The 17411-nt window shown below is 39.1% G+C and overlaps 1 protein-coding gene and 1 non-coding gene across 14 annotated transcripts in view; one reads left to right on the top strand and one right to left on the bottom strand.

Moving 5' to 3' along the window:
- LOC101108674 (heat shock 70 kDa protein 14) overlaps positions 1-10034 on the top strand; it is a 28508-nt gene extending 18474 nt beyond the window's left edge. For 9 of the 13 annotated variants that reach the window (XM_027976657.3, XM_042230576.2, XM_042230572.2 and 6 more), the window contains 5 exons: positions 3547-3759; positions 4162-4335; positions 4836-4937; positions 6318-6388; positions 7248-10034. In XM_027976657.3, coding sequence (XP_027832458.1) covers positions 3547-3759; positions 4162-4335; positions 4836-4937; positions 6318-6388; positions 7248-7326 — 639 coding nt within the window. In that variant the 3' untranslated portion in view covers positions 7327-10034. The remainder of the gene's footprint in view (positions 1-3546; positions 3760-4161; positions 4336-4835; positions 4938-6317; positions 6389-7247) is intronic. The other 4 variants (XM_027976658.3, XM_060397382.1, XM_042230573.2 and 1 more) reach the window with 1 other exon arrangement.
- On the bottom strand, positions 4663-4786 carry LOC114117719 (small nucleolar RNA SNORD22). Its single transcript, XR_003591374.1, has one exon. It is a non-coding gene; the product is annotated as a small nucleolar RNA SNORD22 (small nucleolar RNA).
- Positions 10035-17411: the final 7377 nt, after the last annotated feature.

A 17411-nucleotide genomic window follows, 5' to 3' on the forward strand; every position in this document is an offset into this window, starting at 1 on the left:
AAAGAGCTGAATTAACTCATACTTTCATCAGCAGTGTATGAGAACAGACATTTTAGTATAACATTGCTGACACTGAGTTTTATCATTTAAAGATAAATTTTCCATTAAGTAGTTGAAGAGAGAGATGTTTTTATTCTGTATTTTATTGACTATTATAGGATTCTTTGAAAACGTATTATCAATGTTCAGTTCAGTTCAGTCGCTCAGTCATGTCCGACTCTTTGCAACCCCATGAATCTCAGCACGCCAGGCCTCCCTGTCCATCACCAACTCCTGGAACTCACCCAGACTTATGTCCATCGAGTCAGTGATGCCATCCAGCCATCTCATCCTCTGTCGTCCCCTTCTCCTCCTGCCCCCAATCCCTTCCAGCATCAGAGTCTTTTCCAATGAGTCAACTCTTTGCATGAAGTGGCCAAAGTACTGGAGTTTCAGCTTTAGCATCATTCCTTCCAAAGAAATCCCAGAAGAAATCCCAGGGCTGATCTCCTTCAGAATGGACTGGTTGGATCTCCTTGCAGTCCAAGGGACTCTCAAGAGTCTTCTCCAACACCACAGTTCAAAAGCATCAATTCTTCAGCGCTCAGCCTTCTTCACAGTCCAACTCTCACATCCATACATGACCACAGGAGAAACCATAGCCTTGACTAGACAGACCTTAGTCGGCAAAGTAATGTCTCTGCTTTTGAATATGCTATCTAGGTTGGTCATAACTTTTCTTCCAAGGAGTAAGCCTCTTTTAATTTCATGGCTGCAGTCACCATCTGCAGTGATTTTGGAGCCCAAAAAAATAGTCTGACACTGTTTCCCATCTATTTCCCATGAAGTGATGGGACCAGATGCTATGATCTTCGTTTTCTGAATGTTGAGCTTTAAGCCAACTTTTTCACTCTCTTCTTTCACTTTCAGCAAGAGGCTTTTAGTTCCTCTTCACTTTCTGCCATAAGGGTGGTGTCATCTGCATATCTGAGGTTATTGATATTTCTCCCAGCAATCTTGATTCCAGCTTGTGTTTCTTCCAGTCCAGCGTTTCTCATGATGTACTCTGCATATAAGTTAAATAAGCAGGGTGACAATATACAGCCTTGATGTACTCCTTTTCCTATTTGGAACCAGTCTGTTGTTCCATGTCCAGTTCTAACTATTGCTTCCTGACCTGCATACAGATTTCTCAAGACGCAGGTCAGGAGGTCTGGTATTCCCATCTCTTTCAGAATTTTTCAGTTTATTGTGATCCACACAGTCAAAGGCTTTGACATAGTCAATAAAGCAGAAATAGATGTTTTTCTGGAACTCTCTTGCTTTTTCCATGATCCAGCGGATGTTGGCCATTTGATCTCTGGTTCCTCTGCCTTTTCTAAAACCAGCTTGAACATCAGGAAGTTCACGTTCACGTATTGCTGAAGCCTGGCTTGGAGAATTTTGAGCATTACTTTACTAGCATGTGAGATGAGTGCAATTGTGTGGTAGTTTGAGCATTCTTTTGCATTGCCTTTCTTTGGGATTGGAATTATCAATGTTAGTAAATGTTTAATTTTGTATTTCCTTATGTGTAAATATTTCATATTCTTTGTCTGTTTAGTCAAATCTTATAGATTTTTAAAATTTATTTGTGTAAATGTTCTGTATAATCAGAAAATTAACTGCTATTTACTGCAACCTTCTTTTGAAGCATGCAGTTTACTATTGAATTTTGGTTCTATTAGGGAGGATGGGTGTTTGACACACTGAGGTTTCATTTCTTGATCTATTTAAATCTGTTGTTCTGTTACTCTCAATTCTTCACCTGCTTCTGAATTTACCAATTCCATCTTTGTTCAAGTGTTTGACAAATATTTATTACTGTTTTCTTTTAATTTGCTGTAGTTTGAAAGTTTTATATTTTCACTATTTTTGTGTATGTTGTAACATGAAAGTTGCATTCTTTTGTCTGTAGAGGTTTTAGTTCAGTTGGGTTTTTTTTTTTTTGCATACATATGCTATGCATAATGGTACGTGAGTAGAAGTGTGGCTTATAAAGATGAAAGCACATGGTATAAATGATACAAGGCAGTGGTGGGAAGGGAATGAGTTTGGAGACAGATCCAGCTGAATTGGAAAGCTCATAGTACTAATAGTTCCAGAATAGACCAATCACTTAATTTCCTGAACCTTACTGTCTTGTCTCTTCTTACTAGGAGGGTGATAATATTTAACTTTCAGGTAAGTATTATAACTTATTTTATAGGGTTGTTGTGAAGATTAAATGAAAACCATGTATGGCACAGGGTGTGACGTACCATAGATGATCAGTTCATGTGAGTTCTCTTCCTTCATTAACTGGTCGTACAACCCTGACATTAGATATCACAAATGGTACAATCCTCAATTGCTTGACTAAAGATCAAGTAGATTCTTAGAATTAAGGATTTTTTTTTTTTTTTTTTTTGGTGTATAATTGCTTTACAAAGTTGTGTTAGTTCTGCTGTACAGTAAAGTGGATTAGCTGTATTTATCGCCTCCCCACCCCTTTAGGACGTGACTGAGCACTGAGCTGAGCTCCCTGTGCTATGCAGCAGCTTCCCGCTAGACACTTCTGAAATACAAGCTTTTGAGAATTTAAAAATATAGTCTTGTCTCTGTAGTTTGTTGACCTTATGACAGTAATGAACAACCGCCAAGTCTCACTGGTTTTCTGTAGTGAACAGTTTTTTCTTGCTTGTGTTCCACATGAGCAGCTGAAGGTGGCCGTGTGTCAACTGCTTTGGCATTTTTCTGTGTGCTTCTCATTCCACAACCCAGGCTAAAGGAGCAGCTCTCGTGGAGGAAGGGAAAGAGGAAAGGAGATGGCAGAACATGCAGGGCTTTTAAAACTTCTGCTTAGATATGTTGTACTCCAGTGTATTCACATTCACCTGGCCAAAGCTAGACCCATGGCCAGTCCTGAGTATGGAGCAGAGAAATAAAAGGGAGAGGTTGCAGTGTCTGGGCAGTGGCTGTGGATTGGGATGTATAATCCTCTTACAGGGCTAGAGAGAGAAAATGATGGGCTTTATATTCACTGAAACATTTAATCCTGGCAATATTCACTGAAACATTTAATCCTGGCAAAATCAGGAAATTGGCTCTCCATTTACAGATGAGGAAACTGTAGGGTTGGCCAAGAAGTTCCTTTTCATAAGCTGTTATGGAAAAACCCGAACGAACATTGTGGCCAACCCAATAAAAGGTTTCCAGAGAGGGTAAGGACTTTCCCTCAAGTAATGCTGGCATGTAAGTGATAGAGCCAGGATTGGAACTCAGATACTCAGCCTCCATAACCAGGGCTCTTTCTTTACTCTTCCGTCATTTTAAACTTTGTCATTATAAGTAAAGAATATGTTAAATATTAACAGTGTACTAAATGCATGTTTATATGTGTATATTTTATATGATAAGTTTAAAATAATATGCTAAAATAGGGCTTCTTATATTTTACCATGTGATGAAGATGGCCTGTTACATCTAATTTTGAGAAACAATTATTGTTCTAAAAGTAAAAAACTGAAAATTGTTTTTATTTTCTAGGTTGTCCTTTGTGGAGGGTCTTCTCGAATCCCAAGGCTACAGCAAATGATTAGAGATCTTTTCCCTGCTGTTGAGCTTCTCAATTCCATTCCTCCTGATGAGGTCATCCCTATTGGTGCAGCTATAGAAGCAGGAATCCTTATTGGGAAAGAAAGCCTTTCCGTGGAAGATGCTCTTCAGATAGAGTGTTCAGCCAAGGATATTTTAGTTAAGGTATGTTTAGCTTGTCTTTACTTTTCCATACATAGTATAAAGTTATTGCCACAGGTTTACATACATATGGTTTTTAAAATAAAACCTTGTACTGGTAAAAATTTTAAATTTAGGTTTATAATTTTACTTGTAATGAGTTTCTGATATTCTTTCAGTTGATATTAACCTGTTAATTTCTTAATTATCGTTTTAATCATAAGCTTCTAATACAGGTTGAGAAGTGTATGTTTCAATTTATTTTTAAAGTGGGTTGGGATTAAGGATCAGTTCCATTTTTTTCTCTTTGCTGCTTTATAGTGTTGAGATTATCAACAAGGACTATATCGTCATTTCTAATAGGAGTGATTTTTTTCTCATTGCAATGATTTCAAAGGATGTGCATATTATTTTCCTGCTTATTAGGGAGTTGATGAATCAGGAGCCAACAGCTTCAAAGTACTGTTTCCATCAGGGACTCCTTTGCCAGCTCGAAGACAACACACATTACAGGCTCCTGGAAGTATATCCTCAGTGTGTCTTGAACTCTATGAGTCTGAGGGGAAAAACTCTGCAAAAGTAGAAAACAAGTTTGCACAGGTGAATATATCAGATTATACTATGAATTAATCACATGAAACCGTTTAGCTTTTCCTTCTGGTTTAGGCTCTGTTTAACATTAATTCATAAACTGTGCATATAGGACATTTAACACTTTTTTTAAAAAAACAAAACTTATTTAGACAGGCTGAAATGATTATATGCTAATTTGAACAGGTAATCTGTACAAAAAATTTTCATTTTTTATTTCCTTCATGTTGGATTCCATCATGTGTGCTTTGTTCTTTCTTTAGACCCCAAAAAAATACAGTCTATTTTTCATCCAGTCATTTATTCCCCTCTTTGCCTTGTTTAGAAATTCTTAGGATCCCTCAGACAGTTGCTTCTGGAATGAGCTTTCCTCTTCTCCCCCAGCCAACCCCAGTGGGTTCACCTTTACAGGCTTTGGGACTAGGACAGGGAATGAGACATGAATGTTTCTTCACTGGGATTAACACATTGTTATGAATGGATTAATTGTACTTATTCATTTTGGAAAGAGAAGAAACAAGCTATTTCAATTTGAAAGAGGAAAACGAAAACGAAGTACAGTTGTGTTTCTACTGCTTCTCTTTGTGCTCTCTACCCTCCTTGACAATCAGGTCAGTGGCAGGGGCAATGACATTTATTTGTTTGCTAAATGCCAAGTGTGCTCTACCAGGCAATTTACAAACATAGTCCCAAGTGCTATGAGATAGACATTGTTGTGTGCATTTTATAGGTGATTAAGAAACAGGCTCATAATAGTAAATACCTTGTGCTTCACTGAGCTGAGATTTATCCTCAGGTTGGTTTTACTCCTGAGCCCATGCTCTTGCCATTGCACCATGCTGCCTCTGACATAGGATAAGTTTGCTTTTTCAAATACCACATGCTTAGATCATATGATATGGTCCTCTACAACCTTTAAAATGTATCATATGGAGCCATGTAATTTGCTTAGAAACATGCCCAAGAAATAATGGACTTCCCAAGTGGCACAGTGGTAAAGAATCTGCCTGCCAGTGCCAGAGACACAAGACACCTGGGTTCAATCCCTGGAAAGATCCCCTGGAGTAGGAAATGGCAACCTACTCCAGTATTCTTGCCTGGGCTCCTTCAAGCTAGTAAAGGTTTCAAAGCTCCTCCATATGCTTCTGCAGTGTATCACTGTAAAAGTACTTTGCTGTGCGCCAGGCTCTAAACTCAGATGGAAGTCTAGTATTCATCTCTTGAATCAGTGCATTTCTCACATTTTCTCTGGACACACTACTCGGAGACTCTGCAGCTACCAGATGCTGGAAAGGAAAAAACTAGTCACATAATACTGAATTTGGAAGAGAATCTTCTACAGATTCCATCTCTTCTAACTACCTCAGTTTACAAATGAGTAAACTTGGTGTTTACCTAAGGTCGTAAAATTTCATGTTGGCAAAATCTGAAAAGTCACTTTCAAACTTGATCTGTTGGTATGCCTTTCTTTAGGAAACCGAGTAATTTTATAGTAAATCCGTTAATAATTCTTACTTACAAATGTAATCATAGTAGTAGTACAAAATAGTAGTAGTAGTACGAAAGAATTTGACATGTATTTCTTTTAAATGGTTTTTTCAAGTGCATTTAAAATATTTGAATTTTTTAAAGTATATATAAAAGGCTTGCCAAAATGTAATGTACGCATTACTGTAATAGTGTAATCACCAAAAAGAAAAACAGTCTTTATTTTCTGAGACAAACAGTATCATTTTAATCTAGGACATGACATTTAGGAGGGACAAATAATACTAGTTATCTTCCATGCCCTCCTTTTAGAGGAGATGTGTCAGTTAAGAGAGCTTAATTCTATGCTCTGAATTATGATAAATGGTAAAAGAACTGAAAATAGCCCTGTTTTAAAAGGTTTTTTCAGTAATGAATAAGATTTAGTCCATTGGAATAATCGATGCATCAATTTATTAATGTCAAAATACTGAATCATCTTTGTATTATTTTTGCCTAAACAGGTTGTGCTCCAAGATTTAGATAAAAAAGAAAGTGGATTACGTGATATATTAGCTGTTCTTACTATGAAAAGGTAAAAAATTAATGTACTTCCGATGTTAAGAAAATTTGCTTTGAGATTCTGCCGTTTTTTCAGTTGATTCATCTGTTGTAACCCTTGAGAAAATCATTTATTAAAAGCTTATAAAGATCTTATCAGTAACTTAGATTTTCCCTGTAAAATTAACTGTATTTACCAAGAAAAGTATATCTCAAGTCATTATCATTCTGAATTTTTTGTGACTTCTTTTATTATTATGGGTGTAGTCAACCTAAAAAATTGGTCCATGCAAGTTTGAGACATAATTTTTATCGACTTTAAATATGATTTCCTAAGGTTTACATAATTGATTTTTGTCCTATGAAAGGGTAAGTTTATTTCAGTATTTCAACAGGAAATCTATAGGACATATACTACAAATTAAATTCAGCTGTTATCATTTCTTTAACAATAGTCCATCCGTAATACTGTGTCTTACAAGTAAATCATTTCCAAATCAACATTAAGGTTAGTTTATTCCATAAATCATATTTAGCCAGAATGTAGAATTCATTAGGGTAGATCTATCATGGCCCGGGACTGAAAACAACTCGTTGTATCTTGAACTTGCATAAAGTTTTTAACTCAAGGTCTTTATCATCATGAGTTCTCAAGGAATACAACCTTCATCATAGTGACACAGAAGGAGATTTTTAAAGAACAACTACCCAAGTATGGCATATGATTCTAAATGTAAGGCATGAAGTTGTGTTTTAGTTATTTATCTCTTAATACTCTTCTTTCAAAAGGTAAAATGATCTCTTATTTACTCAGAGTCCTCAAGTAGTTTCTTACGAACTTTCTGCTTTTATAAATTGAGCTTATGAAGTGTTACTATTTTTTGTTTGTATAGGGATGGATCTTTACACGTGACGTGCACAGATCAAGAAACTGGAAAATGTGAGGCAATTACTATAGAGGTGGCATCTTAGTATTTTAGAGGAACCATGAATTTTTTAAATCTAAAATGTCAACATTATTTCATTTTGTTTAAGAATGTTTATATTAAAATACTTTTCAAATTACCTGTATGATCTATGTTTCTATTAAACTATAGTATATTGGTAATTGTTGCAAACTTATTTTTGTTGTTTTCCACTTAAGATTTCCATTATTAGTGGGAAATACAAGGAACTTTCTCTATCATGAACCTACTTAGAATAAAATCAAGTGGCTTGAAGGAAACTTTACCAGAAATTTAATGTTGCAGTTAAAAATGTTTTTTGTCTTTATAATTTCTAATTTTAAGAAATTCTTATTAATCAGCTAAGAACAGTTTAAAAGTCTTTAAATGAAAGAAACCATAGAGCCATGTGCAAAGTAAGATACCATTTTTGCTTAAAAAAAACACACACAATTGTTTATAAATCCACATGTGACACATGTAGAGAGAAGAATGGACAACTGAATGCCAGACTCTTAACAGTGGAGGGAGATACATGGGGTGCACTTGCATAATTATCTTAAGGTTGGTTTTTTTCCCTCTGACAAGCATGTTTTCCATTTGAAGTTGAAAGTTTTTTTTTTTTTATTTTGAAGAAAAGCCTAGCCACTTTCTATTCACCAGAAAATGCTGACTAGTGCATTGAGAATACTTAGGCGGATACTAAGGAAGAAGCTTTTTCTCTTAGTAAAACAAGACAACTAATCTGCCTGTGTTGAAGAGAGAGCTTGAAGGTGAGCCATGTGCATCACACTCTAGATTCATTACCAAGGGAGGATTTTCCACTCGTTTCTTTCCTTTGTTCCCAGTGGACTTGAGAAGGGGAAATATCTTCACCCAGTAAAATTTTAAAACTCTGCTATTTTTTCACCTGTTCAAGACTTTGAAATGTGATTTATTATTACCATTGATTTTTATGGAGACAGATGACAGTAATCTTCTGTTTCTTAAATGGAGAAACTAAACTTAAATCTATTATTCTGCATCAAATTATAGACAGAAGCACCAAGGAAAATTCAGATATGAGTCTAATAAGTCCACAAAGAGGCAGCCTCAAAGGTCTGTCCTTTGATTAAAGGCTAAGTACTTAGTTATCTTTTATTATCTTGTCCCCGGTTTTAAAAACTTTGAAATAAGGACTTCCCTGATCTTCCAGGGATTAAGAATCCTCCTGTCAATGCAGGGGACACGGGTTCTACCCTTGGTCTGGGAAGATCCCACATGCCACAGAGCAACTAATCCCATACATCACAACTAGTGAGCCCACAGTCTAGAGTCCATGAGCAACAGCGAGGACTCAGTGCAGCCATAAATAAATAAATAAAACTTTTTAAAAGATTTTGAAATAAAATGATTATATATAAGCTATTAAGTGTTTCTAGAATTTAGGAAAATAACAGCTACACTAGTTCAGCTGCTACATCTGCTTTCAGTTATGCTTTGGAAAAGTGCTGTAGGATTTTATTTTGTAGCTATAATTAGCTGTTTAGACCAGGGGTTGGCAAACTATTGGCAATGAGTCTGTCCTACCCTACACCTGTTTTTGTCGATAACAGTTTTATTAGAACATAGCCCCACTCAATCGTGTACGTGTTGTCTGCGGCCGTTTCTCACTATAATGGGAGCGTTGAGTAGTTATAGCAGGGACTATATGACCCACAAAGCTTTAAATATTTACTGTCTAGCCCTTTACAGAAAATGTTTGTCAACCCCTGAAATAGATTAGTGAAATTTACAGAGTAAAATATCATAAGCATTTATCCAAGAGTTTTCTTTCCTTCCATATCCAGGTAACACTTCACTTATTTGACTGTTTTCCCCACTGGATTATTAAGCATTGTGAGGGCAAGAGACTCTTAGTCTAAGACACCATTGTATCCCAACCCCCAGAATAGCCCCTGAACTATGTTCTCAAGAGTCTGCTGTACTCCCAAATTTTCTTACATCCACAACTGGAAGATTTGCCAATCAAACTTCATAGTTTTTTGGGTTTTTTTTCTTTTACTTTTTCAAGGTGAAAATACCTTTAACATTTTTCTGATTATAAAATGACACATACTCATAAATTAAAATTAAAGAAGCAAAACATCCTCTGTTCTAGCACCTTGAGTAACAAATGTTAAGTTATTTTTGGCGAACATCTTGATAATCTTTTCATTCACTTACCAACCATTTTTGCAGTGTCTCATATATGTTAAAACACTTGAGTACTTTTATCAGCAGAAGATTATGTCAAATTATAATTTTGCCTGCTGACATTTACATTGTCTAAAGGACAGTGCCAAATACAAAAAGAAATGCCTGTATACAGTATGATACCTAATAATACACTCACAGTATATATACTATTGTATATTTCTTCACAGTATATATAATACTGTGAAGGTCTTAGGCAGTCACAAACTATTTCATCACAGTTTTTAAAAATTGAGAAAACAGTCTCAGAGCACAAAACTAGAGGGAAATGCCAGAATTTCTAAAATAACGGTGATCATGTAACATTTATAATAATATTGCTCTTTATTTGCTTTAATTCATTATTTCCTTTTTGAATTGTGATCTCACCATGTGAGTACTCTGCAATATATAGAGAGTAATATGGCATGTATTATTTTTGTGTTCTAGATGTGGAAATAGATTCAGAGAAGTTAAATAATTTCCAAAGGTCCCAGAGCAAATAAATGGGTTTTGAACTAATATTCAAATGCTTTTTTGGTATACTTAATTTTTCTTGATTGCCTACTATGTATGCTAAGCACATTATATGCATTTTTTTTCATTTAAATTCACATTTTCTGATGTCCATTCTGCTATATTCTATAAGTCTCAAAGAAGAAAATTTATGTAAATGGAAAAGGAGACGTTCCATGGATTTCAAAAGTATGTTTTCTGTGGTTTTTATAAAGGAAAATTGGGAGGTGGAGGCATAATTCTGTATTTATTTTTCTTGAGGACACTGGTGTATGTTTGTTGTTTAGTCACTAAGTTTAGTGACTTTATTTCCCTCTTCATCTACAGCCAGGATTTACCAACATCTCAAACTGTTTAGTCTCATGATTGCTTTATACTCTTTGAAATTATTGAAAACCGAAGGAACTTTTGTTTGTACTTGTTATACATATATCTAGTTATTTGTTGTTATTGTCCAGTCGCTAAGTCATGTCTGACTCTTTGCGATCCCCTGGACTGTAACCCATCAGACTCCTTTGTCCATGGGATTATCCTGGCAAGAATACTGAAGTGGGTTGCAATTTCCTTCTCTAGGAGATCTTCCCGACTCAGGGATTGCATTAGCAGGCAAATTCTTTAACACTGAGCCACACAAACTTCCTCCACAGTGTTATTTACTATATAGAAATTAAAGCCAAGATATTTTAAAAATAATCATTCATTTGTAAATTAAGTTAACATTAGCACAAGTAACATTTTTGAAAATAAATTTAGTGGCAAGAGTGGTATTGTTTATATTTTTGAAATCTTTTTCATTTCTGGCTGAAAAAGATAGCTCTATTTTATTATCTGTTCCTTCATTCAGTCTGTTCCAGGGTCCAAGTTGTGTAACCTCTGGAAAACTTCGTCATATACTCATCAGAGGAAAGTGAAGAAGGCAGATAACATCTTGGTATTATCATGAAGTAGTTTGAAATTATGACCCCCTGGAAGGATCTTGAGGTCCTTTTACTTTACTTTGAGAATTGCTGCTCTAGACAGTAGACACAGTAATGTGTGTTGAAGACAAAAGGCCTAATCTGTCCCCTGGAGTTAATGGGATCCAAGACTAAAGAGAAGGCAATGGCACCCCACTCCAGTACTCTTGCCTGGAAACTCCCATGGACGGAGGAGCCTGGTGGGCTGCGGTCCATGGGGTCGCTAAGACTCAGACATGACTGAGCGACTTCACTTTCACTTTTCACTTTCATGCATTGGAGAAGGAAATGGCAACCCACTCCAATGTTCTTGCCTGGAGAATCCCAGGGACGGGGGAGCCTGGTGGGCTGCCGTCTATGGGGTCACACACAGTCAGACACGACTGAAGCGACTTAGCAGCAGCAGCAGCAAGACTAAAGGAACAAAAGAAACGATTTATGAAAGAGTCCAATACATTCTCTAAAATGCCACTGAAACTGATCAAGACCCCCAAAACAGACAAGATAACAGTTTGGTAAGTACACTAAAGAGTGCAAGGGAGAGAGAATCTATTTTAGACAGGGTGACCAGGAGAGGTCTCTGAAGAAGTGACATTTAAGCTGAGACCCAGCAATGTGAAGAGTGGGAGGGCCATGTCCTCTGCACTAGGAAGTAATTTGGGCTACCTTACATTATTTCCTTGTTTATTATCTGCTCCTCCCACAAGGAGGACAGGGTCTTTCTCTTTCTTGTCCATTGTTACATTCCCAGCACCTCATATAGAACCTGCCAAGTAGGATATGCACATTGACAGGTTTTTTTTTTGGCGGCACCACACAGCATGTGGGATCCCAGTTCCCTGTTGTTATTTAGTTGCTAAGTCTTATCTGACTGTCTATAAACCCCATGGCCTGTAGCACACCAGCCTGCTCTGTTCATGGGATTTCCCAGGCAAGAGTACTGGAGTGGATTGCCATTTCCTTCTCCAGGGGATCTTCGTGATCCAGTGATGGAACCCACGTCTCCTGCTTGTCAAGCAGATTCTTTACCACTGAGCCACCTGGAAAACTCTCTTAGTTCCCTGACCGGGAATCAAACCTGTTCCCCTTACATTGGAAGCATAAGAGTCCTAACCACTGGACCACCAATGGAGTTCCATAATGACAGGTTTCTGAATGAGTAAAACAAGTCCTAAAGAATAGTGAGCAGAAGGAGAGAGACACAAAGATTCAAAAGAGAGGTTTCCAGTCCCACTAAGATGTGTGGGCTATTAGAAGGTTGGGATTGTATTCCAGGCACATTGGGAGATGTTTAAAGCAGAAGGAGGCCACGTTCCACTTAGGTTTGAGTCCACATTTTCAGCTGTATGGAAGATGGACTGGAGGGGAGCAATAGTAGAGTGACATCAGGTAGGCTTTTTGCAAGACTCTGGTTGTGAAATGATGGCCTGGACTAATAGCAACAGTGATGGAGAGGAGAGGCAGAAGCAAGGTGTATTTTAGACCTATAACTAACATGACTTGCGGATGGAGTTAATTTGGAGAATAAGGATAGGGTGAATCAAGATGATGCTGGAATTTCTTCTTAAATACCTGAGCAGGTGGTCCAGCATATGGAGATGAGACAGTTCATGGGGCTGCAGTGGAGAAGACCAGGCTGGGAGGCAAAAATCAAGGGTACTTTTCTGAGTACAGTCAGTCCTCTCTTACACAAGCTTTCACCTTCCAAAGTTTCAGTCACCTACACTGAATTCCATAAATGGAAAATCCCAGAAATAAGCAATAAGCTTTAAATTGCACACTGTTCAGCATAGTGTGGTGGCATCTTGGCTGCCCTGGGACTTGACTCATCCTTGTCCATTGTATCTATCTCGCCCCTCAGTCACTTAGTGGTAGTCATCATCAGATTGACTGTCGTGGTGTCACAGTGCTTGTGTTCAGGTCACCCTTATCTTGTGATCCACACAGTCAAAGCCTTTAGCGTAGCCAATGAAGCAAAAGGAGATTTTTTTTTTTTTTAATTCCCTTGCTGCTTCTATGACCCAGCTATTGCGAAAGCCTTTGACTGTCCAGGATCACAACAAATTGGAAAACTGTTAAAGAGATGGGAATATCAGACCACCTTACCTGCCTCCTGAGGAACTTTTATGCAGGACAAGAAGTAACAGAACCCAACATAGAACAAGGGCCTGGTTCAAAATTGGGAAAGGCTGTATATTATCACCCTGCTTATTTAACTTATATGCGGAGTACATCATGCAAAATGCCAGGCTGGACGAAGCACAAGCTAGAATCAAGATTGTCAGGAGAAATACCAACAACCACACATATGCAGATAATACCACTTTAATGGCAGAAAGTGAAGAGGAACTAAAGAACCTCTTGATGAAGGTGAAAGAGGAGAGTGTAAAAACTGGCTTAAAACTCAGCATTCAAAAAATGAAGATCATGGTATCTAGTTCTGTCACTTCACGACAAATAGGAAAAAGTGGAAACCGTGACATTTTATTTTCTGGGGCTCCAAAATCACTGCAGATGGTGACTGCAGCCACCAAAATAAAAGACACTTGCTCCTTGGAAGAAAAGCTATGACAAATCTAGACAGCATATTAAAAAGCAGAGATATTACTTTGCTGACAAAGGTCCATATAGTCAAAGCTATGGTTTTTCCAGTATTCATGTACAGATGTGAGAGTTGGGCCATAAAGAAGGCTGAGCACCAAAGAAATGATGCTTTCAAACTGTGGTGTTGGAGAAGACTCTTTTAAGAGTCTCTTGGACAGCAAAGAGATCGAACTGGTCAATCCTAAAGGAAATGAACCCTGAATGTTCATTGGAAAGACTGATGGTAAAGCTGAAGCTCAAATACTTGGGCCACCTGATGGTAAGAGCCAATTCATTGGAAAAGACCCTGATTCTGGGAAAGACTGAGGGTAAGAGGAGAAGGCGGTGACAGCAGATGAGATGGTTGAATGGCATCACTGACTCAATGGACATGAGTTTGAGCAAACTCAGGGAGATGGTGAAGGACAGGGAAGCCTGGTGTGCTATGGTTCATGGGGTCACAAACAGTCAGACATGACTTAGTGACTGAACAACAACAACAGCCTTAATAATGACCCCACAGCACACAAGGAGTGATGTGGCAATTCAGATATGCCAAAGATAAGACATAAAGTACTTCATTTAAGTGAAAGAGTGAAAGTTCTTGACTTAGTAAGGAAAGGGGAAAAGTCATTTGCTGAGATTCCCATGATCTTCGGTAAAAACGAATGTTCTATAAAATTGTGAAGAAGGAAAAAAATCCGTGCAAGTTTTGCTGTGACACCTCAAACTGAAAAAGTTACCACCACAGCAAGTATTAAGTGCTTCATTAAGATGGAAAAGATCCAATTTCTACACGGTATTTTGAAAGAGACCACAGTCACATAACTTTCATTACTATATAACTGTCCAACCATCATTATTTATTTTTGTTAATCCCTTCAGTTCAGTTCAGTCACTCAGTCGCATCTGACTCTTTGCGACCCCATGGATTGCAGCACGCCAGGCCTCCCTGTCCATCACCAACTCCTGGAGTTAACTCAAACTTATGTCCATTGAGTAGGTGATGCCATCCAACCATCTCATCCTCTGCTGTCCCCTTCTCCTGCCTTCAATCTGTCCCAGCATTAAGGTCTTTTCAAATGAGTCAGTTCTTCACATCAGGGGGACAAAGTATTGGAGTTTCAGCTTCAAAATCAGTGTTTCCAATGAATATTCAGGACTGATTTTATTTAGGATGGACTGGTTGGATCTCCTTGCAGTCCAAGGGACTCTCAAGAGTCTTCTCCAACACCACAGTTCAAAAGCATCAATTCTTTGGCGCTCAGCTTTCTTTATAGTCCAGCTCTCACATCCTTACATGACTACTGGAAAAATCATAGCTTTGACTGGACAGACCTTTGTTGGCAAAGTAATGTCTCTGCTTTTGAATATGCTGTCTAGGTTGGTCATAACTTTTCCTCCAAGGAGTGAGCTTCTTTTAATTTCATGGCTGCAGTCACCATTTGCAGTGATTTTGGAGCCCCCCAAAATAAAGTCTGACACTGCTTCCACTGCTTCTCCATCTATTTGCCATGAAGTGATGGTGCTGTGCCTAATTTGTAAATTAAACCTTCATCATAGAAGTATGTTTAGGGAAAACCATAGTATTTATAGGGTTCAGTACTATCTGTGGTCTCAGGCATCCACTGGGAGTTTTGGAACATACTCCAGGCGAATAAGGGGATATATACAATCTGATATGTTGGTTTAAACACCTAAGTGGATATGTCAGCTAGGCACTGTGGATATTCAAGTCTGGAATTGAGAATAGAGGTCAGGACTAGAGACAGAAAGTTGGGAATCTTAACTGGAAAAGATATTTAAATCCATAGGAATTGAGGCAGTCACTTAGGAAAAGAGCATAAGAGAAATGCCCCAAGGCCAAATCTTGAACCCCAGCATTTAGGTTGGATAGAGGAAAGGGAGCCAACATAGGAGTTAAACAGTGGCCAGTGAGGTGGGGGGAAACCAAGAGGGAAGTAGAGGGCAGTTGAGTGAGGCTGGATGCTATTGAGTGAGGGTAATCTGAAAACATAGAAGCAGAGAGTATACGGGGGTGGGGGGTTCCCAGGGGGGTAGCCCTTGGAAGTAGGTGAGGTGCTATCTAGGTCTTAAAGGGTCTGTAGGAATCATCCTAGCATAGGCAGGGGGAGAGTTGGCATTTTCTAGGCAGAGGGAACAGGTTTGACAGAAATCCTGCAGACAAGGAGCAGGAGATTGAATATTCCAGGAAGTTACAATTAGAACAGAAGGAAATGAGCAGTGAGGCTTGAGAAGTGGGCAGGAACCACCATATCACAAAGGGCCCTCCATGTAGCAGGGTTGGATAGGACCTTCTATTCCTTATTATCAAGGTAATAAGATGCTCATAACCTTGTAGCTCAGTCAAGTATACACCTTCAGTGCAGGAGGAGTCTGCCTGCAGAGTCCACCTGCAATGCAGGACACCCCGGTTCAATTCCTGGGTTGGGAATATCCCCTGGAGAAGTAAATAGCAAGCCACTCCAGTATTTTTGCCTGGGAAATCCTATGGACAAAGGAGCTTGGCTGGCTAGAGTCCATGGGGTCACAAGAGCTGGACACAACTTAGCGACTAAACCATTACAAGATGCTCATTATAGAAAATTCGTAAAAACAAGAAGTCAAAAAGGAAACCACTTCCCTGAGACTTTATATCTATCTTCCTATACATTTCCTAACATAGTTGAAACTATATTTTACAGCTTTTGGTTGTTTTATATTTTAAGAAGTTTTGTTAAACACTTCTCCATGACACCAAAGGCTTCATAAACGTCTTTAATGGCTTGACAGTATTTCATAATGTAATCAAACAAATTAATTCCTTTAATGTTCTGTTTATTCCCAACATCGCAAACTTTAAAATCTTTTTGTATTTTACATAAATTTCTTTTAAAAATCCTTGGTAGACGTCAAACGGCTTTCTACCGAACTTCTGCGATTTACTCTTGGAAGATTTCTGCTTCAGATCGTTTATAACAGTCACCATGGATGCGGTGTGATGGATGGATGGGGACGGGGTGGGAGTGGAGACCTGTGTGGTCCAGGTATGAGGACCTGGGCGTCCTGCAGCCTGGCTACAAGGATGCGGCTCCACCCCCAGGCGTGGGGGCGTAGTCCGGGAGCTAGTCAGAAACACAGAACTCCAGATCTCAGCCCAGCTCGCCGCACCGCCACCCCCATTCCAATCTGCATGTTAACAAGATGTCCAGATGACTCCTATGCCCTTTCAGGTGTGAGAAGCACTGATCTAGACCAGTGGTTTCAAATTGCACACTGAGAATCACCTGGGGAGCTTTAAAAATTCCAACGTTTCCGTTACACCCCATTCCTATTGAATCTCCGAGAGTGAAACAAAAACAAAACCTCCAAGGGGTCCCAATGTACAGCCAATTTTGGGAACGTGTGATCTAGAGGCAGAGTCTAGAAGGAAACAAGGGTTTGTCGGGCTCAGGTGGCTGAGGAACAATTATGACGGAGGGGGGGTGGGAACATACACTGCGCTTGGAATTCTGCACATTGCACACCCAGCACCCAGGCAGAAAACATAATTACTGTAGGAAAGCCTGACTGATGCCCGCTCCCTGAACTAAGCGCTCAGCCAGCCAAGCCAGTGCTGGTGGCCGCTCACCTAAGCGAGCGCTCCCAGATTCCGACCGCTTGCCCCGCCCCCGTCCGCGCGGTCCCCGCGAAAGACTTGGGGCGCAGGCGCAGGCGCATTCGCCGCCGCGGCTGGGACGGCCGCCGCTGACGTCAGGACGCCTCGCGGGTTCTAGGCCCCCGCCCGGGCTCCCGCGTTCCGCGCGGGCTGTGCGGAGGCGGGGCGTTGGGCCAGCGGAGCTAT

The sequence above is a fragment of the Ovis aries genome, chromosome 13 (assembly GCF_016772045.2).
Source record: "Ovis aries strain OAR_USU_Benz2616 breed Rambouillet chromosome 13, ARS-UI_Ramb_v3.0, whole genome shotgun sequence".
In the NCBI taxonomy this organism is placed as follows: Eukaryota; Metazoa; Chordata; class Mammalia; order Artiodactyla; family Bovidae; genus Ovis; species Ovis aries.